Consider the following 24,107-nt stretch of genomic DNA (forward strand, 5'->3'; position numbering starts at 1 on the left):
GAGGTTGGTCCTCTCCATAGTGATAGAAGCTACACAGTTGGTTTTTATAGTTTGGTTTTATACAGCTGTTCTAGACGAGGCAGGTGGTTATCATTGTGGCTTGTATTTATGGGAGGAAGTAACAAAGTTCCAGGCGGGTGTGGTCCTATATCTGTCATGATTAATGTGCAGCAAAACAAACTTAGCTACTTTTCCAGATTCACAAACCAGTTCCCACACTCACTTCCCACCCCTGAGTGAACAAAGGGCACTTACATTTTTTCTTTTCCATTGTGATGGGACGTGTATGATTATGTTTTCCTGAGAGTTTGAGTGTAACATCATCTTTTTTTCTACAGAAGGTTCTCCTTTTTTTGGCCGCGCCGCGCGGCTTTCACGATCTCAGTTCCCTGACCAGTGATTGACCCCAGGTCACGGCAGTGGGAGCCTAGAATCCTAACCACTAGGCCACCAGGGAACTCCCCAGAAGTTTCTTTTTTCAGGTAGCTATTCCATCATGGATGCATATAGGAAACATTAAATCGTGACTTTGGCGACTTATTAACTTGTATAATTGCCTTTAGAAACCCTAAGAAGAAAGATTTGTAAGTTTATCTCTCACTAATGTTCTTGTGGCCTGGGGAATCTGTATTTCTAATTCATGAAAAAGAAAAATATCTTTTTAATCCTAAAGGATGTCTATAGATGGATTTGATTTCATTGAATCCAGTTGCAGGAAGTCATATTATAATTCACTAACCAGTTGTACAGGTCAAATGTCATGATAGAAATACACAAACTCCCTTAACGTAGTTAAATAAGGATATTTGCAGAGGCAGAGTGGTAGGGGAAAATGTAGAAAGATTTGTGTCAAATATTAAGCAGAGTAAAAGGAGGCAGCAAGAAAGGGAATGAGTTAAGAAGAGCCATCTAAAGAGAACTCTTAACACTGTGAAAAGTGTCTAGAGAGAGCTTCCTGTTTATCAGGAATCATGGAGAATCTGGCTGCCATTGCTCACTAAGACAGAGTGGCATAGACACCAGAGCATGAGGAACGAGTGGCCCAGTAGGATGACTGCATAGACCGACAGTGTTTGAATTCTCCCTTCTCTTGTTTACCCAATACCATAGTCAAAATGTAGCTGATAACAGAAGACAAAAGATTTAGAACCCAGTTCTGCAGGTAGTTTCACTTAAGATCAAATGGATTATTCCTACATTTGACCAGTTATATTTAATCTGAGCTTTAGATAACACTGAGTTTATGGCTTAAGTACTTCGAGAATCTAAGCATCACCAAAAAGGAAAAAGCATTGGATTGGGTGGGTGCCGAATCACTGCCACAGCTGGAGACTGCAGTGCTAGAGAACTTGGTGCTGTGGTAGCACAGAAGGCTACACTGCAGCAAAGGACAAAAGCAAGCCCAGAGTTTACCCTTCCTGTAGAGAGAGGGATTGTTTCTTGTTGTAGCCTATATGACTCTCACAAATAACTAGGAGAAGAGATGAGAGGAAAATTGGTGGATATCTCAAGACATCCATAATTACCTATTCCCTGAGAGAAAAGTCAATTTTACTGATGTGGTAAAAGGGCTTTGAAGATTCTAAAATGTTCTGCAGTGTTGAAGAAAGATCATAGAGTTTGAAGGGAATTAGATGAAAAATGAGGCATTAAAAAGTTTTGATTTGCCACAACAGTGAGAGGCCCGCGTACCGCAAAAAAAAAAAAAAAAAAAAAAAAAGTTTTGATTTATTGGCAGAGTTCAGGGGAAAGTAATGAGCGTGTGTGAAGTCCTATTTGGGAGGGGTGTGAGTAACCTTGGCTCCTAATCTAAAATTGAGAGGCCATGTTCTTGAGAAATGTTGAATAAAGAGGCAGGACCTGGAGCAGTATGTATAGTGCAGTCCCATTAATGTAAGAAAAGGTGTCTTTGTTTGTATGTGCATTACAGCGGGGCTGGAGGGGCACATCAACTGCGGACAGTGCGTCATAGCAAGATGGTGGGGGTCGGCTGGAAGACTGAGTTTTTAATCAGACTTTACTGTTCTGTCTGTGCTTATTTTGGTAATAAAGGAGCTCTTAATGTGTGTGTGTGTGTGTGTGTGTGTGTGTGTGTGTATTATATAAAGAAGCTTTTAATATATCAATACATTTGGCTGCCCAGCTCACTTAATGAAACAATTTCAGTGTTATTGAATATTTTTCTACTTTCTTATTTTCCCTAAAACCTTTTGATAAGCTTGGCAAACGTGTGACTTTTGGGCAGGATACTAGATCTATAAAAGCATGTTTTCTCCTCTGTAAAATAACATCTACCTCAGTGGGGATGTTGTGAAAATTAATGATAATGTTAGTAAAGTACTTAATAAACAGTATCATTATTACAGAAAAAAATTAACTGTTACAGATCTATGAAATTCACTTATTCCACTAATGTGAATAATGCCTGCCTACTCTCTGCCAGGAACCAGGCTTAGAGTTGGTATAAATATGCGAACATACTGTGGACCAAACCCTCAGGGGGCTTACAGTCCAGTGGTGGAGCAGGCATTTTAAGTGGGCTAAGAAAGTAAGTGCCTTCTAGGTTTACAGGTGCTGGGCATGACACTGAGGGGCGGGTGGTCAATTCTGTTCTAAGGGAAGGAGGTGCCAGTCTTTTTAATTTACCAGTTAATAAACTTTCCTGTTAGATGATACAGATTGATTACTACAACATTATCTAAATGATGAAAGCTCTCAATTTATAAATTTGAAATTTTTTCTTTGTGGTACAATTGGCTACTGCTGCTCTGATCTAAGATTCTAACATTTTATTTTGTAACTGTGATGTAAAAATTTACACTAAGCTCCATCCCAGGAGTATGATGGGACTGAAGCAGAGAGTTACGGTTGTGAATAAATACAGAAACACTAATCAGAAATTTCCTTCATCTGACACTTTGGGAGTGATTCACTAATAAAGAGAAGAGCTGATAGAGGACCCAGTGTAATTAGAACTTAGTCCATTAAACCAGATGAGGAGGGAAAAGAAGAACTTGTATAAATAAAACTTCATTTGCAATTTTTACTGACAAGATATTTGTAATAATTCACATATTCTTACTGACTAAAAAGTTTTAAATAACTCAGCTCCAAGGCATATAGGTTAGGTTAAAATAGATACAATTATTTAAAAATATTTTCATTATATTCCTGTATTATATAATGTTATATTCTTATTCTCATCTTTGTTGCCTATCTTTTATTCTGAATTAATAAGAGAAAAAAATTAGGTCTTGTTTAATGTGTGATTTGAAAACTTACCTGGAGTGAGTTTCCTAGTGCCCTGTCTGGTTTTTGTCCTTTTCCGGTGGCCTTTAGAATTTCTGCTTGCTACAACTTGAACTTGTGTTTTGTTTTGTTTTGGAGTAACTTGTTTCTCAAGTATTTGTGCATACTTCATCATCCCTCTAGGTTAGATAACACTAAGACCAAAACAAGCATTTTCCAAGAAGACCTCTCACACCTGTTAAGGAAGGTTTTTCTAACGTAATAGGCTAGGGACTTCCGAGGCAGTCCAGTGATTAAGACTAAATTACACAGGGTCTCTGAGTCTTAAGATAAAGTGCAAATGAGGTTTAGGATTAGAATGACCATTCAAACATTTCCAGGAAGAGCTCCACAGAAGAGCACGAAAGTCCCTCCTTTTCCTTGGTAAACTACTGTAAAAATTAAAATATGCAGAGCCCATCATCCAAAGCCCCAGGCCCCAGAGAGCCTATTAGACCATTGCCTGCACCAGAAACTCACTGAAACAACTGTCCTGGAATAAGCTAGAATAAATAAGCATGTTTCCAGTGGTTAAGAGCTAGGTTCTCAGTGGCCTGAGATGTTTATTTCAAAGCAGCTTCTGTCATTTCCAAAAAAGCCAAGTTACATTTATTAGAGTCTAAAAATTACATAAATCTGGCCCCAATATATGGGACACTGTAGCCTGAGAGAGTGCTTATTCTGTCTGAGCTTAACCCTGACCGTGGATCGGTGCGTGGAGAGTGGGTGACATGTGTCACTCGAGTGGCCGTCAGAAGTGGCATGGAGGTGTCTGACAGGATGTGAGGCTGGCTGCTTCATCCAGGGAATATCAAGAAAGAGGCAGGCAGAACAGACAACTGGCATAGGCAGAGGAGATGTGCAGGAGTGCTGGTGCCCTGAGGGCGGGGTAGTCCAAGGGGCAGGGTCCCAGGAGACTGGCAGGTGTGGAGTTGGCAGCTGCACTTCCCCTGGTTCCCTGTGCCTGGTTCCGAGGTAGGAGAGGTAGGAGAGTAAAGCTCCTTGACCTGAGATTGCGCCTCAGCTGGTCTGACTTGGTCACGAGGGAACTGCCAGCAGAGCTGCCCAGGCGGTTCTCTCACTGTGGGAGGCTCCCCGGGTGGTGAGCAGAGGCCGGGATCTGTTGTGGAAGTAGCTGATATTAAACAGACGTATTGTATTGAATACCTCAGTATTGGTTGAAATGTGTCATTCTGAAGGTTTTTCTGGGAACGTGTGCTGGTTCTGGATTCTGGGCTGGGGGAGGGGCAGGTGAAGCAGGCCGGTTGTTCAGGGAGTGAAGGTAACTCCAGAGGAGCTCAGCTCCGGGGCCTGGCTCAGCTGCAGAGGCTGAACTTCGGGCGACTCGCTGTCTGCCTGAGAGTGGGGAGAGATCGGTGTGTGCAGCCAGTGAGAGCACCGGCTGTGACCATAAGAGGTGACCCTGGGGGGAAGGGTGTGGACCGAGGCAAGGACAAACGCGGGACCAGACTTGGAATGGGTTAAAGCCTTGCCTTTGCTGGCGCCTTCCGAAGTCAGCCAGCGAGAGCCCTGGGGGCCGGCCCTGGGTTCTCCTCTTGCGGTGACGGTGGGAGGGAGAAGGCGGGGCGTGGCCGGCTCACCTCCCCGGCGGGCTCTCCTCCAATCGCCGGGCAGAGAGCGCCTGCCCAGCACACCCCCTCCTGACTCTGCCGCAGGACGCTGGGCCCTCTGCTGGCTTGCTCACTAGAGCTCGGCTCCCCTCCTGCCATCTTCCGTTGCAAAGCATTTCTGGGAGCTGCATGTGGGTGACGCAGCAGCATTGTTCGCAGTCACAGGAAGCCGCGGCTGAGCTGAAGGGCTCGAGAAGGAGCTTAGAGCACTGCACGCCGCTCCCTCTGGGTAACCTGAAGGGGTTAGCCCGACTGTCCTGCCTTAGCTGCTCTGGGAGATTTCAGAATTTTCAAGTAAATTGGGATTTTTCCTAGAGACAGAAAACCTAAGTCCTTCAGCACAACTTCCAATACAGAAAGCAAAACAAAGACGCTGGGGAAACTTCAACCAAGAGCCTCGGCAGCTCCAGAGCGACGAGAAACGCAAGGTCAGGCAGGCGGGCGGCAAACCCTTTCTGGTTCGGGGTGTATGTAACTGTAGGGACTTTGTCTTGGTGAAGAGGCAGAAGAACTGCCTGCCGAGCGAGTCCGGGACAATGCTTAGGTGTTGGTTGTGCCGTCACTGCACTTGTTCCCCTTCTGGTGGGATGTGCTTTCAGATTGGGTCGTTTGGCTTTTGGGAATCTTTTCCCCTTCTCTACTCAGGCGCCCGCGGTTCTCTTCCCCTTCCTGGGCTGTGTCGGGTGTGGGCTTGTGCTTGAACATTCTCTCGAATGCCAGGAGCCTAGATAGGCGTCAGCCTTTCCGCACTCCACCCCCGCTCCCTGTCCCAAACCCCCTCTGGTGAAGGGTGGTGGCTTCTTTATATGGTTTCTTGAAGGGCCTCAGCTGGAGTCTGCCTTTTTTGATGAAGGCAGGACGTGCTTGGTCGTGCTTGGTCGTATGGCCCCGGTGAAATAAGGCTTGGAAGGAAATCTGCATTTCCCTCCACACCCACACAGACCCTAGTAACTGAGTCGTGTATGTGTGAACAGCTGCCCCCCTCCACCCGCCCCGCACCCCAACACAGACACAGTTTCTCCACCTACCCTTCCCTGTCCCCCACAGAAGTCTTGCAGGTGGACTGCTTTTGGTGAATAGTTAGGTTCCTTTTCTACTCTTAAACAATTGCGGATCTTTCTGTGTAGTCTGTTTTGCTGAGAGTGGAAAGTCCCTGTTTGTGGACAGCTCAGTGCTCGCAGGCAGAGGAAATGGGCAGAGTCCTACTCCTCGGCAGTGCGAAGTGGGGGAGGGGAGCCGTGCACTCCCTAGCACACATTTTGAATGGACCTGAATTTTTCACCCTGGGGAGATTAGGAGCCCGTACCAGAGCCTAGTCCCACGTGGCACTGCACCCCGCCTCTTCACCCCCACGCAGTGTGGTGCTAAGAGGAGGCTCCAGAATAGGGTGCCATAGCAACTCGAAGTAAATAAAACGTCTGCAAATGAAATCAGTTTGGGGGAGTGTGAGAGGCATCTGGAGATTTGGCAAAGGGGATCATCGTGGAGGAGCTTCATGGGTATGAGTTAAAGGGTCATTCTGAGTCCCAGCTCTGGATTTGGAGCATGATCCTTAGGTTAAGGATGAAAAAACTTGGTAGAGAAATGCCTCATGCTTCAAAAAGTCCTGGTCTCTAGGCACAGACCCCACGGGGTTAGGAGAATTATTATTAAAAATGGCCCAGGCATGCTGGCCTGTCCAGGATCAAAGTTTACTTTTCCCTGAAACAGTTAATATCCTGTATACACCTAAAGCAACCAGAAAGAAATTGTGTAACTTGTCTTCTGGATTTGTGTTTTTTTGCAGTTGCCATTGCTTTAGGGCTCATGAGGTCAGATGAGGAGGGATTTCGTTCTGCTAGAAGGTTTGGGACTCAGAAATTTCTGTCTACAACGTAAAAGATTTGTTTCAAAATAGCACTCAACTAGTGTGACTCACTTGAGTGGCAGTTTCTTACTGTAGAATTGTACCTGAAGTCATTCAAACTAGATTGGCTAAAGTCATGGGAACTATTGCCCCTAAGGTAGTTCCTGGTCCCCTTTATGGGAATAAAGGCAAATAACTGTGTGTGTGTCTGTGTGTGTGTGTCTGTGTGTGTGTGTGTAAGAGAGAGAGAGATTTGAGATTGAGATTTCTGTAATCAGCCTTAGAAGAACACAGCCCGGGGTTGAATCAAGACATTAAGACCCTGCTGTTCATATTATTAATTCAGTATTAGCCAGTCCTTTTTTTTTTGCCACTTCACCAATAACATCTGCAAAATGAAGGCAATATTTAAATACATGATAATACTCGTTAACTGGTGTAGAAGAGTAATGGGGTGAGGTAAAGTTTTACTGTCATATATAGAACTGTGTGACAACACTTGTCACAGTGGTAGCATAAGTGGTTACAGTAAGTACACAAGTATGGGGTTGGAAGCAAAGGTAAATTTGAAGTCTTGATAGTACTGCACTCATTTGAGTTCTTTTCCATCTTCAGTTAGTTTTGCAGTGAGTCTCTCTCTATATGAAGGGAAAATATAGACAGTTGCCAGCCTGCCCTTCACCTTGGTGCTTAGGGGGACTGAGGCTAAGTCTGGATGCTGTTAGGAGTGGTTGGCTCTTTGTTCACTATGTCCTTTTTTCCCCTCTTCTCTCCTGTCTTACCCTTAGATTTTGCTGGAGGAGCTTGCCAACAGTGATCCCAAGTTAGCCCTCACTGGAGTCCCTATTGTACAGTGGCCGAAAAGGGATAAGGTAAGAAATTATTCTTCAGGCTGCTGAAACATTTTGCTGGCTAACCATTACTGTTCCTGGAAGAAAAAGAACAACTAGAGGCAGACAGCTTTGGTTGCATTAGTGTGAACTGACAGAAAATCATTACTCAGTTCTGTTTTGCCTCTTAAGTCAGGATAATTGGCTATCTTTGGAGGTGACTCTCTTAACAGAACTGTCAAACTAGGAGACCTGCCTCCAGGTTCAGATGCCAAGAATGGATCAGTTCCTATCCTTCTGGCCCAGTGACTCAATTATTTTCATACATCGGATGTAAAACTAGTTAAAATAATTGCATATACATTTAAAAGGCTAGATGTCTATATTGGAGTGAGACCACACTCTCAAGTTTCCCCTTAATTTGGACTTTTCAGTATTGAATTGAAAAGAGAGGAAAGCAGTTACCCATTAGTTAGTAAATTGTCAGTTATGAATTTTCATGCCTCTTCAGTCAGGTCCTGTATAGTTTTTTCCCATATTGTCCTTTGTCAAGGTCAGTGATAGCATTCTGATCCTGGTCGTGAGTCTGGCAAATAAATTAGGCCCTTCTTTGGTTCCCTAGCTAAAACTTGCAGAGCCATCACATTCCAGGAACGTTTAGGCAGAATATAAAGGTGTGTATCTAAAAGATGTCTTTGAAGAACCACTTCCTCCTTCCTAAGTAGTGTCATCCCACTTGGCTCATGCATGGCCACATGGGACTGCCTCAGAACAGCATTTCTGGCCCTGGCTGTTGAGTGTTCTGTGTCAGAAAAGTACTTAAGGCACAGTGGGAAATTAAAGAAGTGGAAGACATAGTCCTTGTTCTTGAAAAGATAACCAGCAGGCTAAAATACAAGTGCTAAAATTATAAACATATACCTTAGAGATTTATTCCGCCCTTACCTATTATTGGAGTGTCTCCTGTGTACCAGGTTGTAGGCTTGGATTTGGAATAATAAAGAACAAGATTGGTCTCACCCTCAAGTAGTTTACTGTCTTCTTCAGGAATGTATTCTGAGTAGTAATATTCAGGATAAGGAAATATTAAAGTGCCCCTGGAATGACTTTGGTACATAGAAAGCTTCAGGGAAGGATAGCTAAGCAGAGTGAGAGGGATGGGGCTGAAGTAGTCTGAAGGGATTGGCAAACTTTTTCCATAAAGATAATGTGTAGGTAATAAATATAATAAATAAAGATAATTTTTTTAGGTTTTGCAGGCCATACAGTCTGTTGCAGCTTCTCAGTTCTGCCACTGCACTTGAAAGCACCCATGGACAAAACATAAACAACGGAGCATGGTTTTGTTCCAATAAAATTTTATTTACAAAAACAGGCAGTGGGCGGTTTGCCCTCTGGCCATAGTTTGCCAAGCCGTGTAGTGATCTACCCCCTCCAGTCCTTAAAACTACCTGATATGTTTGACCTCACTGCTTTCTCTTTCTAGCTTAAATTCCCGACCCGGCCAAAGGTGCGGGTTCCTACCATCCCCATCACAAAGCCTCACACTATGAAACCAGCTCCACGGTTAACACCTGTGAGGCCAGCTGCTGCCTCCCCCATAGTGTCAGGAGCCAGGCGGAGACGAGTGCGATGTCGAAAATGCAAAGCCTGTGTGCAAGGAGAGTGTGGTGTCTGCCACTACTGCAGGGACATGAAGAAGTTTGGGGGCCCTGGTCGCATGAAGCAGTCCTGTGTTCTCCGGCAGTGCTTGGCGGTGAGTGATCTGCTGGGTAAAGAATATGGGGGAGGGGGGGTGGTACCAGGGGACCGAAATACACACAGTGTAGACTTCAGAGTTGGGAAGACAAGGTTTTGCTCTCTTTATGGCTTTCTTCATTTTGTCCCTTTTTTCTCTGGGTTTAGAAAGAAGGTATCTAATATTTAAAAGAATCGAATTTAATCTTTCAGCCTTAGCCAATTTTCAACTGAGGGACCAGCATTTGAAGGGCAAATCACTGCTGTCTGTCCCCTCTTTAAGTGGATTAGAAAGGAAGGACCTGAGAGGCCAAGGACAGGCCAACTGAAAATAAACTGATCTCTTTTCCTCAGCTAGTTGACTCTCCCCATTTTCTTCCTTAGCCATTTTTCCTGCCAAAACCTCTCTTCTCACCACCCGGTCTCTGTGCTCTCTAAGTGTTTACTAGAGAATTACAGGAACCAAATCGTCCATCTTTGGTTAAAGGGAAGCTGAAATGATAAGGATCTAAGCCTGCTCTTTTCTTGGTTTCTGTCTTTGTCCTCTTGTAGCCCAGACTGCCTCACTCAGTCACGTGTTCCCTCTGTGGAGAGGTGGATCAAAATGAGGAGACACAGGACTTTGAGAAGAAACTCATGGAATGCTGTGTCTGCAACGAGATTGTTCATCCTGGCTGCCTCCAGGTGAGGAGAGGCCTAAGGGGCCCATGAGGTCTCCGCTTATAGAATGTCTAAAGATACTGAGTGGAGCAGAGGAAAGTGGAACATCTGTCATGAGAGGCTGGCAGCATCCCTACTGTGGGCCATCAGCTGTGGGTCATGTAGTGGTCTAACATCTGCTCTTGATTCAGTGTCTGTATTCAATGTCAGGCACTGTGCTAGACCCTGAGGATAAACCGGTACACAAAATAGTCCTGGTTCCTACCCTCATGGAGCTTACAGTCTGGCCCCTGGTGGGTATGTTTGGAGTCCCCAGGCCATCGTGGCATAGCCTAGTATGTTTTGGAATGCCTCATGCCTTTAAGTGCCTCTGTTACGTACTTCATTTTATCTCTGGATATTAGTTCCTGAAAGATGGTGAGAGTAGTACTGTCAGCTAATATTTAATGTGTGTTCAGTCTGTATCAGGCTCGGTGCACACCCGGAGAGCTTTAAAAAAAAAAAAATAGTAACAGGAATTCCCTGGTGGTCCAGTGGTCAAGACTCCGTACTTTCACTGCCGAGGGTCTGGGTTCAATCCCTGGTCAGGGAACTAACTAAGATCCCGCAAGCCACACAGCACAGCCAAAAAAAAGTAGTTAGAAGGTTCAAAAAAAAGAAGGTTCAGACCTCAACCTCAGAGGTTGAGTCAACTCTTCTGTCATGGACTCTGGGCCCAGGCGTGTTCAAAAGCTCCCCGAGTGATTCTAATGTGCAGCCGGAGTGAAGAAGCACTCTTTTACATATACTCCCTTGTCTAATCTTTAAGACAACCCTGTGAAGTTGGGTCTGACCTGTTTCTTCTTTAAGTTTTCTTTAAATCTAAAGTGCATTGGTGCTGGTACTTTCTTGGTCTTCCTGAAGGTGTCAACTATGTCATGACTGCCACCTGGCTGACAGTGATTATAAGACACTGTTAATTGTGAGAAGCAGCCCAGTTTCAGAAGATTCAAACATGAAAATATGCATCTTAGAGTTGATAAAATAAGGTATTATCTTCATGATGATGACAATGGTTAATACAAAGTGTTTACTACATGCCAGGCATTTTTCTAAACATTTTACATAGTACATAATTCATTTAATCCTTACCACTACCCTGTAAAATGGGTATTGTTATTTATCCTCACTTAACAGTTGAGTCACAGAGACCCCAAACCATAACTAAGTCTTAACCATTATGCCCCACTGTCAAGATCACACTGGCACTGTTTCTGTGTGTTCAGTTCGTTTTACAAAGTGGCATGAGACCCTCAGGAGAATGTATGTGTCAGGGGAAGAGACCCCAGATTGACCCAGACTCTTGGGAATCTTCTCTTGGAGTCTAAACTTGATCAGGTAACCAAGACTGAGGATGGCCAGTTTCCCACTGTCTGGGAGTGAGGCCAGATGGTTCTCTATCTTTCTCCCCTGTGGACCAGTGTGTTTAAGAGTGGGTAACTCTTCCCAACCATGTGGCTGTGTTATTGTTTGATAAAGGAAACTTAAGAGACAGGTTGGGTTTTGTCTGTTTTTTAAATGAGACAGATTTTTAACATCATTATCTGCCTACAGATGGATGGAGAGGGTTTGCTTAACGAGGAATTGCCAAATTGCTGGGAGTGTCCAAAGTGCTACCAGGAGGACAGCTCAGAGAAAACCCAGGTAAGGGAACTTTCTCCAGTCTTGCACTGTGAGAAGGAAGGAAGCATCAAGCTCAGGATAACGTTTGCCTTTGCATCTTTATTTGCAAGATTATTTTTTATTCTGTTTTGTTTGCTATCTTTTTTTTTCCTTTGGTTAATTATATTTCTTTTGAGTTTTAAATTTTGTGGGGTTTTTTATTATTGAATATTGTTGGGGGTCTTGGGGGTCTGCAAATTCCTGAGTTTCTTTTACACTTCGGGGCCCTTGAAAAAGAGGAGCCACAGCTAGGCTGTTTGAGGAGGGAAATGAGGTGAGCTTGGGCTGCTCATGAGGAATGAAACTTGAGGGGAGGCAGTGACCCGAGTCAGCTGGTAAATACGGTGGTGTACTGGAGTTTCCAGTTAGGCAGGTTTACATTTTTGTCATCTTCACCTTTGTGGCAGAAAGCCCTGCCCTCGTGCCCAATTGTGTCCTACAGAGGCCGTCCCTCCTCTGGAGGGGATCAGTGCCATGACCTTGGCCCCAGGCTACTACTGTTGCTGGTCCAGTGGTCACCAGTAATGTCAAAGGACCAAAAAGACGCTGGTTACTCCAGCCAGGACGGCAAGACCTGTTAAGGGCACATACAGAGGAGGCCGTTGGCTTCGTGTCAGTCATCCATGCACTGGTGGATGATTCCAGGTACCCTGTGCAGGAGTAGGGACATGTTTCCTTGTTTTCTTTCTCTTTCTTCCCACTTAGGCACTGAGGTCATTGAATTTTCAGTCTAAATATCTTTGAGGGCAAAGATTTCTGGAGTTGACTAGTGCTAAAGTTCTCCTTATTCCAAGTTCTTATACTAGCAGCAAGTTCTTTTAGTAATAGCTTTTACATGTGTCTTCACTGGTGGTGGTGGGCGCTTGCTATAGCAGATGGATTGGCAGATACTTTGTTTAGTATTACCTTCTAATGCACTGTAAAAGCCAGCACCCAAAAGTTGGTCATTCTCTTCCAACCATAGTGATCTAAGAATATAAGGAGAAAAGGGAGCAGAATTGTTGCATAGGGACACAAAATGTCTCCTTAAAGGAAATCTGAACTACTGCTGTGATACCTAGTGGAGCACACTGGTTAGGCTCCATTGCAGCAGAGCCAGGCGGGCTCCAGGAAGGGACAAGTGACCGGTGAGCACAAGTGGCAGAGGGTGAGGTTGTGCTTTTTTTGTGAGATGTTGGCTTCACCAAACTTGAATTCCTCATTTCCATCCTGAGGAGATTCCTCTGGGAGCAGTGCAGTTTCTCGTTCTCAGCATAATCTCTCACCTGTGGTTGGTCTCCCGGGACAGCGTGGGGCACTGAGTGGAAGAAGCAGCCTGGTAGGGTCGAGCTTAGACCCTGGTAGAGCTAAAAGTCAGTAGTGTTTACTGCTATCACAATCAGCATCCTAGTTCAGATATATATGTAGGCTGCTTTTCTTCCAACAGCAGCATCTCTTGGGTGTTTAAAATGGTCAGATGGCATAGGGGTAGAGTTGTGGCCTCTTTAAAGGATTTCTTTACCCAGGGAATTATAACCAAAAAATTGGGACAAGAGCTGAATAGGGCAGGCTATGGAATCATGCAGCCCAAATTTGGATCCCACTCCTCTGTACTTGGACACAGACCTTTCTGTCACAGGTAGATTTCCCAAGTGACCTATTTCGAGGGTTTTGCTCTGTAATCAGCTTTCTCCAGCACAGACGTGAGCTCAGTTGCTGATCCTGGCAGAGTCTAGATTGCAGACGGAGGAGATGACCACCCTGCAGCAGGTAGAGATCCCTTTCCCCGTAGAAAAGCAGTGGCCTGCCTTCTCGCTAGTCCTCTGAGAGCAACAGTGAGGTTGACCCTGTAAGTGTAGAGGGTTTTGAAGAAATGAGGCACTGATGTGACGTTTGGGGGCCTGTTTTGCAGAAGCGGAAAATGGAAGAGAGCGACGAAGAAGCCGTGCAAGCCAAAGTCCTGCGGCCCCTGCGGAGCTGCGACGAGCCCCTCACGCCCCCACCTCACTCGCCCACCTCCATGCTGCAGCTCATCCACGACCCGGCCTCCCCCCGGGGCGTGGTGACTCGTTCATCCCCTGGGGCCGGCCCCAGCGACCACCACAGTGCCAGCCGCGATGAGCGCTTCAAACGGCGGCAGTTGCTGCGGCTGCAGGCCACAGAGCGCACCATGGTACGGGAAAAGGAGAACAATCCCAGCGGCAAAAAGGAGCTGTCTGAAGTTGAGAAAGCCAAGATCCGGGGATCGTACCTCACTGTCACGCTACAGAGGCCCACCAAAGAGCTCCACGGGACATCCATTGTGCCCAAGCTGCAGGCCATCACGGCCTCCTCTGCCAACCTTCGCCATTCCCCCCGTGTGCTAGTGCAGCACTGCCCAGCCCGAACCCCCCAGCGTGGGGATGAGGAGGGGCTGGGGGGAGAGGAGGAGGAAGAGGAGGAGGAGGAGGAGGAAGATGACAGTGCAGAGGAGGGGGGTGCAGCCAGGCTGAATGGCCGGGGCAGTTGGGCTCAGGATGGAGACGAAAGCTGGATGCAGCGGGAGGTCTGGATGTCTGTCTTCCGCTACCTCAGCCGCAGAGAACTTTGTGAATGTATGCGAGTGTGCAAGACGTGGTATAAATGGTGAGCAGGGATACAGGGATCAGGAATAGGGGTACGGGAGTAGGTGGCAGGTTTCCATATGAGAACAGCATGTGTCTTGGCATCTGGAGGCTTGTCGGGTCCTAAAGGATTAAATCAACCCAGTCTGTTCCCCAGACGGTGGGTCCTGTTAAATATGTGGCCAGTTGTACCTGCAGGTGTCATTGGGGAAATTTGGCCCTTTGCATCCTCTCCCTGCTACTTTCCCATCTCTCTTTACTGGACTTAAGGATGGATTTGTACATTTGGGCCTGGGGGATGGATTTGTAGTTTGTGCTAAAACTTCAGAGTCATAATCCCCCTACCCCCCAGTCAACTGAACTTGTTATACATTTGTTGAGAGCCTGTGATATGCCAGTCACTCTCCTGGTGCTGGTGACACAGATGACTGCTGTTAAGCCCCTGCCTCAGTTATGTCTCCATCTAACGAGAGAGGTATACATGCTTTTAAAACACTTTGAAGGTGCTCACAGGCTCACAATTTGCCATAGTTTTAATTCTCATCCTCTAAACCTGGATCGGAATTCCTTTCTCCAGCAAGCAGTTCAGTGTTGAAGCTTCCTGAGACTTAGTTGTCCTTCTTAGTGAGACCTGCCATTTCTTCTCAAGTTAAACGTTAAGACAAGGGAGCGGGGGGGATCCCTAGAGGTGATAAAGATTTCCACTGGGCATTGTTTTCCTTTAAGCTCCTGGACCCTAGGACATACCCTTTATATCTGGGTCAAATCCCGTTACAGTAGTTTTCAAAGTGTGATGCCTGGACCAGTGACATCACCTGGGACCTTGTTAGAAGTGCAGGTTTTCAGGGCCCATCTCAGACCTACTGAATCAGAACCTCGGGGGCGGGGCCGGGCAATCTGTTTTTAATAAATTCTCCACCAGGGGATTCTGATACACATTAAAGTTTGAGATCCCCTGCTCTATTGTAAGCAGCCTGTTTCTGCCATAGAAGTTTCATGTGCCATTGGTGAAGTTTTTTCAGTCTTTAAATAAAGACTCCATTCTTTGCAAACTTGAGTTTATTTCCCAAATCTGAATTAATATGTGATCTACCCAAATTCTCCTAATATTTCTCTTCGTAGGGCTAGTGGGCCTGCCTGGCTCTATCCCTCAGTTTCCAGGCCAAGCCACATAAGACTCGCATTATGTGCCGTCTCCTCTTCCCCTGCCAGCCAGACTCTGAGCCAGGCTGGGGAGCAGGAACTATAAAATATTAAACAGAAGCCTGCATGTTGCAGTGCTATTTGTGGCCTGTGGACTTGTAGATTACAGTGGAAGGGCAGGCCTCTCCCTTTCAGTTCTGGTCTGGACTGGCTAGAAAATGTAAAGATAGCACTGAAACCCAAGGGTGGTAGAGGACTCTCCAGGCCTGATTTTAATAAAGAGCCTCTTTCGACCTGATACAGTAATGGCTCTTTGTGGAGCTCAAGGCAAAATGAACTGTGGATGTGCCACGTAGCGCCCTGTGTCTCAGGCAGCTGGGAGACACTGTGTTGAGGGAGAGAGTAGAGGGAAGCCTAGTAGCTTCCAGCAGTAAGAAGTCAAAAAACTTGTTGACGTTCCCTTATATATACTTTGATGGGAGCCATACCATTTTAATGCAAATGAGGGGTTATAGTACATTGTTTCACTGTGTGTCCCTAACAATTGTGCTGTGTTCTCAGCCCATCCAGAGTAAATCAGGGTGAACTGGTCAAGTAATCCCTATTCTCTGAGGCAAAAAAATGACAGGGCATGATCCTTGTATGCATGTAGAAGAATCTAGAGAAGGTGAATCCTCCAGGTGCTCTGCTTTTCCCAGAAGCCTCCAGCAGCCTGTGATGAAGTTCCTCTGACAAGGGACATCAGGTATTGACAGCTAGTTCTCTTTCCTTCTGTCACAGGTGCTGCGACAAGAGACTTTGGACAAAAATTGACTTGAGTAGGTGTAAGGCTATTGTACCCCAGGCTCTCAGTGGCATCATCAAGAGGCAGCCAGTTAGCCTCGACCTCAGTTGGACCAACATCTCCAAAAAACAACTGACGTGGCTCGTCAATAGGCTGCCAGGTGAGCAGCCCTGTGCTGTCCTTCCAAGGGCAGGAAGGGAAAGCTGCGTTGTTGGCAGCGCTTCTAAGAATTGCTTTAGGGCAATTTAGGGCAGCAGTCTGTGCCATTGTTGCCTCTCTGCTTAGCAAGACACTTAGCCTGGGCCATCTTAACTGCCAGTCCCCACGGTGCCACTCTGGACTGGCAGGCCAATCACTGCAGTAGACAATGAAGAGAACGGGATCAGGTGCTGCTGCCAGCCCTGCAGGTCTGCTCAGCATAGCCACTGAAGAGGAAATTTGAGTAAGATGTTGCCTTGATCAGCCCCTTGTAAGGCCTTGTTCCCTTAAGCATTTTGAGGTCTTGGATAAAGAGGAAGTCACTCACACTTACATGACTCTGGTAGGAACTAAGCAGTCCATTTTACCACCAGAGTTAGATGTAATTTAGGAAAGCATAGGAGTCTTTGAGCTGGATTACTAGAGTAAGATTAGGACATGGTCCCTCTCTCCATTAGACTGGGCATCTATTTACCTTGGTCTGATCAGCTGGTAGTTGAGGCTTTGGATGGGCTGGTAGAGTGTATTATTGCGTGTCTGTTTCCTTCCATTGCAGGACTGAAAGACCTCCTCCTGGCAGGCTGCTCCTGGTCTGCAGTCTCTGCCCTCAGCACCTCCAGCTGCCCCCTTCTCAGGACCCTTGATCTTCGGTGGGCAGTAGGAATCAAGGACCCTCAAATTCGGGACTTGCTGACTCCACCGGCTGATAAACCAGGTATGCTCTGGGCCTGATTTCTCTGTGCTCCTCTTGGGGTAGCTTTGTCTTTCAGCTGAACTTCATTCCCAGAAGCTAAGGTTCTGATGCTGTTGAAGAGTAGAAAAATGCAAATTGAAAACAGAGTGATGGACTGCGTACAAGTACAGGTTACCTGTTTATAGATAACTACCAACAAAGAAAGGAGTAAGTCCATTTTGTGGCTTAGTGGAGCTTGGGGCTTAGAGAGTATAAGCCCGAGGAAGCTCAGGAAGGCTTCATGGTTGAGGTAGAACATTGAAAGCTGTTTCCATGATAGTCTAGAAAAGTGCGGGAGTGTGGGAAGGAGAGGAGCATTCCACACATACCCCTTTGCTGTGTAAGTGAGGCACAGTCCAGCAGCTGGGAAGAAAGAAAACGTGTCTGGTTTCCTAGAAACGGCCCCCACGCACTGCTCACTCCCTGAAGGGAAGCGTGTGGGCAGTTCTGCTTATTAACCCCTGCAGGGGGGCCTGGCCAGCAAGTAGCTGAAGCTGCCTGCAGCTTTGGAGCTGGACTAGAGTTGAGAATTTTGATCTAGGCCCTTCTCTTGCCTGTGCAGGTCAGGACAATCGCAGCAAGCTCCGGAACATGACTGACTTCCGGCTGGCGGGCCTTGACATCACAGATGCCACGCTTCGCCTCATCATTCGCCACATGCCCCTCCTGTCTCGACTCGACCTCAGTCACTGCAGCCACCTGACAGATCAGTCCTCCAATCTACTCACCGCTGTTGGGTCTTCCACTCGTTACTCCCTCACAGAGCTCAACATGGCAGGTATGGCGCTGTGATGTTTTGTGACAAACTGCCCCCTGCCTCCCAGAAGCCCAGCCCTCCTTGGAGCTTGACCGGTGGAACAGAAAAAACATGGTCTGTTGACTAAACCATGTTAATTTGTTTCCTGACATCTGGACAAGGACATGGAACTCTGTCCCTTTTGTAACTGATGGGACCCAAGGCCTCGAGCAGTTGTCAGGTGCCTAAGAGCACGGCCACCACCCAGCTGCAGTTTGGTGAGCCTTGCAGTGCAGGGAGTGCAGTGGCAGGGGGCCTTCAGAGGCACTTCTGGTCTCTGAGCCAGGTAGTTATGGGAAAAAGGGGGCTTGTTTAGGATTTTGAGGGCAAGCTGGGAAATTGAGGCTCCTGTGGCTGTGTGTACATAGCATTGTCCTTGTGGTCACTTTCCCCACAGGTTGCAATAAATTGACAGACCAGACCCTGATCTACCTACGGCGCATCGCCAATGTCACCTTGATCGACCTTCGAGGATGCAAGCAGATCACCCGAAAAGCCTGCGAGCACTTCATCTCAGACTTGTCCATCAACAGTCTCTACTGCCTGTCTGACGAGAAGCTGATACAGAAGATCAGCTAAGACACACCCAGCCCAGACTGAACAGGAAACCGATCTTCCCCTGACTCCCCAGCCAGGAGAGCCTCTCTCCCCGACCCTGCACGGGCTCTGAGGCCAGCGTCACACTCCCTCTCTGCTCTCCTGTCCCTTGAGCCCTTCCCTTACAGCCGGGGCAGAGAGGGTGGTGGACACCAGGCTTACCTGCCTGCTTCTCTCCCTCCTAAGGAGAAGGGGGTAGCAAATTGATCTGAGGGGAAAGCACAGGCTGTGTGCTGTCACAGTGCCTGCTCGCTTGCTCACCCACTCGCTCACTCGCCTGCCAGGAGGCTGGGCTCTCAGTTTGGGGTGTCTGTGCAACCGTCATCTGCACTGGGCCCTGGGGTCCTCCTCCCCATCCATGGTCCCCAGCAGTGCCTGGTTCTGAGCAAACTCCCAGGGAAGAAAGTGGCCCTGTCTCCGTGGCCAGGTTCTCCTTATGGTGTCCAGTGCGTGTCTCTCCTCCATCACACTCTCCCGGCTTACGCAGGAGGGGCCAGCAGCCCCAGGAATGCCAGCCCCATGCAGATCACACTGGTGCTGTTGAGGTGTCTGAAACCTCTTGTTGTGTCTGTGCTCTCCCTCCTCTCCTCTCCTTTAGCTTGATCCTGTCCGATGCTCGTGGTAGTTCACATAATGAGGTTCCCCCAGCCCAGACTTGCCTGCTAGTTTCTGTGAAGTCCTTGTTGCACTTATTGGGGTTGAGGCTCTTCAGAGGAGCTGGAACTGTCTACCCCAGGGACACCCCCATTTTATTGCTTCCCAGGCAGATTCTGGGACAGGCACCATCTCCCCATTGCCCTCCTTCTTTGGCCTGCCCTGCCCTTTTCCACACTTACCTTATTCCCACCTGAATAGGGCTTTCCCAGGATGCGTGTCCTCAGAGGGAGCAGCCTATCTCCCCCAGCTGGGGGGGATCAGAGAACTAGGCCAAGTCCCCCCCTGCCTCCCAGCAGGCTCCGGGCCTCAGGTGTCCCGTAGCCACCAGAGCCCAGGCCTGTGTCTAGCCCCAGTGGCTCACTGATCTGGCACCTTTGGAGGGGTGGGAGGTCCTGCTTAGAAGCCAGTCACCTGCCCTCTGCCTGCAGCCATGGAAGGGGGTGTGCATGTGCCTCTGTGTGTGTGGCTGAGTGTAGTAAGCGTGTGTGTGGAGGGAAGGAGGGGAGCGTGGTATCTCCCACTCCACCGCCCTGTGTCGAGCCCCATCAGCTGCCCCCTCTTACTTTGCATTGAACGGCCTGTCCAAAGATCCTCTCTCTAGGGCAGCAGAGAGCTTTTTGCACTTTAAAAAAAAAAAAAAATGGAAAGAAAGGTCGGAATTTCTTTTGGGTCAATATTTAAGTGTGTGAGGAGATGCTCAGTAGCAGCAGCCTGTGGCAAGAGCTTATAAATGATAGATGCGGATTTGCACTCTGCTCCCCATCTGTAAGGATAGCGAGATAGCACAACCTTGCCCCACCTTCTCGTCCTCCAGCCCATCCCTTCCTGGCCCCTTTCCTGCAGCCCAGTCTCAGGCTCTCCTCCTCCTGAAGCCCTTTGGGGGAGGGGAAGGAGCCCAGGCACCAGGGGTCTGAAGTGTGAGCCACCCCAAGGAGAGATGCCACATGCACCCTTGCCACTTCCAAAGCAATAGAGGCAGAGGGGCTCCCTCTTTGCCACCTAGCCCAGCTTTGACCCTGGCGTTGACTGGCCTCCTAAGAGAAAACTGGGTCTTGGCAGGGGGTGGCATTGTGTCTGTTTCTTCCAATCTGCTGGTTCTCTTGGCTGCACCTTAGAAGCAGCAGTCTGCTCCCGTGACCCTCTGCCCCTTCCATTGGTCTCCAGGCCCCAGCCAACTGGGGCTGAAACTTTGAGGAAATGCCAGTGACTTATTCCAGAGTGCCTCAGTTAGGGGAACTTCTCTGTAAAGAACCCTGGGTATTGAGCAAAAACCTTATTAATATTATTGTTAATGACCTATAATTGGAAGCTTCCTGCCTTTTTTTGGTTGCTCCTGTGGAAAATACTGAAAAGATTACTTTGTTTTGTTTTCTTGTCTTTTTATAAAAGGGGAGGTGGAGAGACCCCTTCAGAGCAGGGATTGTGCCGGGAGAGTGCCTCTGACTTTGGGACGTTTCATCTACAGAAATTTCCAAGCTGATGGTTTGTTTTGGGTTTTGGTTTCTATTTTTGTTTTTGGTTTGGAAAAACAAGCATTTTTACCGCGCACGTAAATTGGTCAGCAGAAAAGGGAGCTCAGGAGTGGCAGCCAATGGACCTGTGCCCTTGCTGGGTTTTCCTTTTCTCTGGGACTGTGAGGGGGAAAATGGTTTTTAGAGGTGAGGGTTGGTCCGTGTGGAGGAAAGAAATGTCTGTCTTTGGGGACAGAGGAACCTGGGAGTTCCGCCAAATTTCCTGCAATCTGCTCTTAGACACGGCCTTGCCAGGAGAGCTTGCCTTCCTCAGACCGCGGGACCAGACACCCTGCCTCCATCTTTCCGAGCACCGGGGCGAAAGACCACAAGGAAAGGAAGAAAATTTATATATATATATAATATAAAATCACTTGGTGATTAAAAAATAACTGCTCCATAAATAAAACTCCTAAAGTCACTATGTTTAAAGGGTTTGGTTGTGTTTTTGTTTTCGGAGAAATATTGTAAATATATATTTTTTGTTGCTGATTTAGAGTCAATCTCCAATGTTGTGCTAAAAAATTAAATTAAATGTAAGCATTAAGGGGACAAGTCATGCTATCTCAGTTGACACATTGGGGTTATTTTGGGCCAGGGAAGGAGGGAAGCTAGTTGGACTTTTGTTTTCTAAACGTTCTCCACTATTGGTTTTAGAAAGAGCAAGGACATCTTTCCTCTGACATGTGGGAATGGGAGATATTTGTGTAATAAAATTTTTAAAAGACAAAAAAAGAAATAGCCTCCAATGGGAAATATTTTGATTTGGTTGTTTTTTTTTTTTTAATAAAAAGGTTTTAAAAACAACAACAACAACAACAACAAAACCTTTTCTGCCTTGGTGTGTGTGTGTGCGTCCACGTGAAAGAGGAAGAGTCAGAAGGTCCTGCAGGCTCTCGCCTCCCACTCGCCCCGCCCGCCCCCCGCCCCAGGCCCGCAGTTCCTGCTTCATTCCCGAGTTAGCAGCAGAACTGCTATGTGCCTCTACTACTTGTCTTGCCTTCCTCTTTTGAATGTCAAAAAGTAGCACTTGCTTATGGAAACACCAAAACATTTTACTTCATGAAGGGGAACTTTTTAATCGGTGTGAAAATTTAAGTATGAGGTTACTGGACCCCCACCCCTTCCTCACAAAGCAGTGCTTGGAGTGGCCCTACAGAGTCCTCAAGGAGAGCTGGGAAGGACCCCTGTGATGCTCTCCTGAGAGCGGGCCTGGGGATTTCTAATCTTGCCATCCTCGATAGCCATTAGCCGAGGCCAGCCTCCAACCACCACAGCTGTAGAACAGGCCTCAAGGACAATGCTGTTCGAGGTCACTGCACAAGCTGTGTGTCAGGCAGGCTCCATTCGGCATTTGTCCCACTGCCCTGCTGCTTATTGAGTACAGGCTTCCAGCCTTTAGACGAATGTCTGACGTGCTGCCCTCAGCCCTGACTGCACCATCTCAGGAGAGCTGAAATCCCATCCGGGAGGTCTTGAGGAGGCTCTCATCACTACCCTCAGGGCATCTGGGGGTCCCTGCCCATCCTACTCACCAAGCTGTTAGGGACCATCTCCAGTTCTGCACATTCTGGAAAAGCACAGGGTCCTGGACGGTGAGCCGGTTCCCAGTCCACTTCCTGAGGTTGGATGTGGATGTGGCCATGTTCCATGTTGCAGGGGAAGGCAGAGTGTCAATTTTGCCACCTAAATAGCACAAGAGCCCATCGTCCACCTCTCGATGACCTCACGCCTGCCACCCTAGGTGAAGCCAGCATTGTCCAGAACCTTGACCCCAGCAGGAGCCCTGAGGCTTCCCAGCCTCTAGGCCAGCCCCCTGTCCTCCATGTTGGCAGCCAGAACATTTCTCTCAGATTTGACTACTTCTCTATTTAAAACCCATTAGTGTGTCTGTCTCAGGATGAAGTCCAAGCTTCCTCACTCACCATCTGCCCCTCCTACTCCCCTCCACCCTCACAGCTAACTTCAGTGCCACCATCTCTGGGCCTTTGCTGTTCCCTTTGTTGGTACACCTTCCGTAGTTTACATGTTACTTCCTCTGGGAAGCCATCTCCCACCCTGCTCAAGACTGGAGCATATGCTGCCATAGCACCCTGCTGGTTTTTAGGACTCCTTTAAAATCAGTCTCCCCAGCTAGCTGGGCAGCTCCACCAGGACAGGGATCAGACTGTGTTGCTCACCATGTCATCCCCAGCAGCTGGCGCAGAGCTTGGCACATAAGAGATGCCCAAGCAACAGGGTTGAGTGTTCCCAGTAGCTTGGATACCCAGAGGCCTGTGCCTCCCCAGTACAGCCAGTTTGTTGTCATGTTCTCCAAATTCACTACCTCATACATCTTTCCCCTCCTTTCTTGTGTTAATGCTACCAGCTTTTTTTTTTTTTTTGGCCTGTTTCCAATCTAACCTGTATTCAGCTATGAGTCTTCCTAAAGCACACACAAAAATCTTCAGTCTTCATGTGTAACACTCCAGAGTCATGTGTAAACTCATCCTGCCACTGGCATCCGTAAAATGAGAAGCACCAGGTTGGTGGTAGGTGCTTCTAAGAGGCCTCAAACTGGACACCTCTGTAGTCACCAGGCTTGCTGTGTTCAGGGTGTGTCACCCTCACATCTATCCTTCCTTCAAACACCTCTTCCTCCAGAAGCCCTTCCTGTTTCTCCACCAACCAGAAGGGATTAACCTGGACATACTGTACCTTTCACAGGCAACAACATAGTAAAAACAGCTGGCATCTTCTGAGCCTTACTATGTGTTGACCACTGTTTTAAGCACCTACATGAAGTAACTCCGAATCCTCGCAGCAACTCTACTTTTTTTTTTTTAAGGATGGTTGATTTACAATGTTGTGTTAGTTTCTGGTGTACAGCAAAGTGATTCAGTTATACATGTATATATACATATTCTTTTTCATATTGTTTTCCATTATGGTTTATTACAAGATATTGAATATAGTTCCCCATACTATACAGTAGGACATGTTGTTTGTTTTATATATAGTAGTTTCTATCTGCTAACCAAGCTCCTAATTTATCCCTCCCCACCTCCTTTCCCCTTTGGTAGCCATAAGTTTGTTTTCTATGTGAGTCTGTTTCTGTTTCATAAATAAGTTCATGTCATATTTGATTAATTAATTAATTAAGGCTGTGCTGCGTGGCTTGTGGGGTCTTAGTTCGCTGACCAGGGATTGAGCCCGGGGCCATGGCAATGAAAGCACCGAGTCTTAACCACTGGACCACCAGGGAAATCCCTTGTGTATATTTTAGATTCCCCATATAAGTGATATCATATAGTATTTGTCTCTCTCTTTCTGACTTACTTCACTTAGTATGATCATCTCTAGGTCCATCCATGTTGCTGCAAGTGGCTTTATTTCGTTCTTTCTTATGGCTGAGTAGTATTCCATTGCGTATG

General features: G+C 47.2%; 1 protein-coding gene across 2 annotated transcripts in view; it reads left to right on the plus strand.

The window, feature by feature from the left end:
• KDM2A (lysine demethylase 2A) overlaps nt 1-21,102 on the plus strand; it is a 103,658-nt gene extending 82,556 nt beyond the window's left edge. The window contains exons 1-10 of one of the 2 annotated variants that reach the window (XM_065883058.1): nt 5,193-5,347; nt 7,554-7,637; nt 9,082-9,351; nt 9,885-10,016; nt 11,586-11,675; nt 13,585-14,297; nt 16,199-16,362; nt 16,957-17,115; nt 17,696-17,911; nt 18,327-19,824. In XM_065883058.1, the coding sequence (XP_065739130.1) occupies nt 9,145-9,351; nt 9,885-10,016; nt 11,586-11,675; nt 13,585-14,297; nt 16,199-16,362; nt 16,957-17,115; nt 17,696-17,911; nt 18,327-18,508 (1,863 nt within the window). In that variant the 5' untranslated portion in view covers nt 5,193-5,347; nt 7,554-7,637; nt 9,082-9,144 and the 3' untranslated portion in view covers nt 18,509-19,824. Of the gene's footprint in view, nt 1-5,192; nt 5,348-7,553; nt 7,638-9,081; nt 9,352-9,884; nt 10,017-11,585; nt 11,676-13,584; nt 14,298-16,198; nt 16,363-16,956; nt 17,116-17,695; nt 17,912-18,326 lie in introns of those variants that run through there. The other variant, XM_065883057.1, reaches the window with a different exon arrangement.
• Nucleotides 21,103-24,107: the final 3,005 nt, after the last annotated feature.

The sequence above is a fragment of the Phocoena phocoena genome, chromosome 8 (assembly GCF_963924675.1).
Source record: "Phocoena phocoena chromosome 8, mPhoPho1.1, whole genome shotgun sequence".
Classification (NCBI taxonomy): domain Eukaryota; kingdom Metazoa; phylum Chordata; class Mammalia; order Artiodactyla; family Phocoenidae; genus Phocoena; species Phocoena phocoena.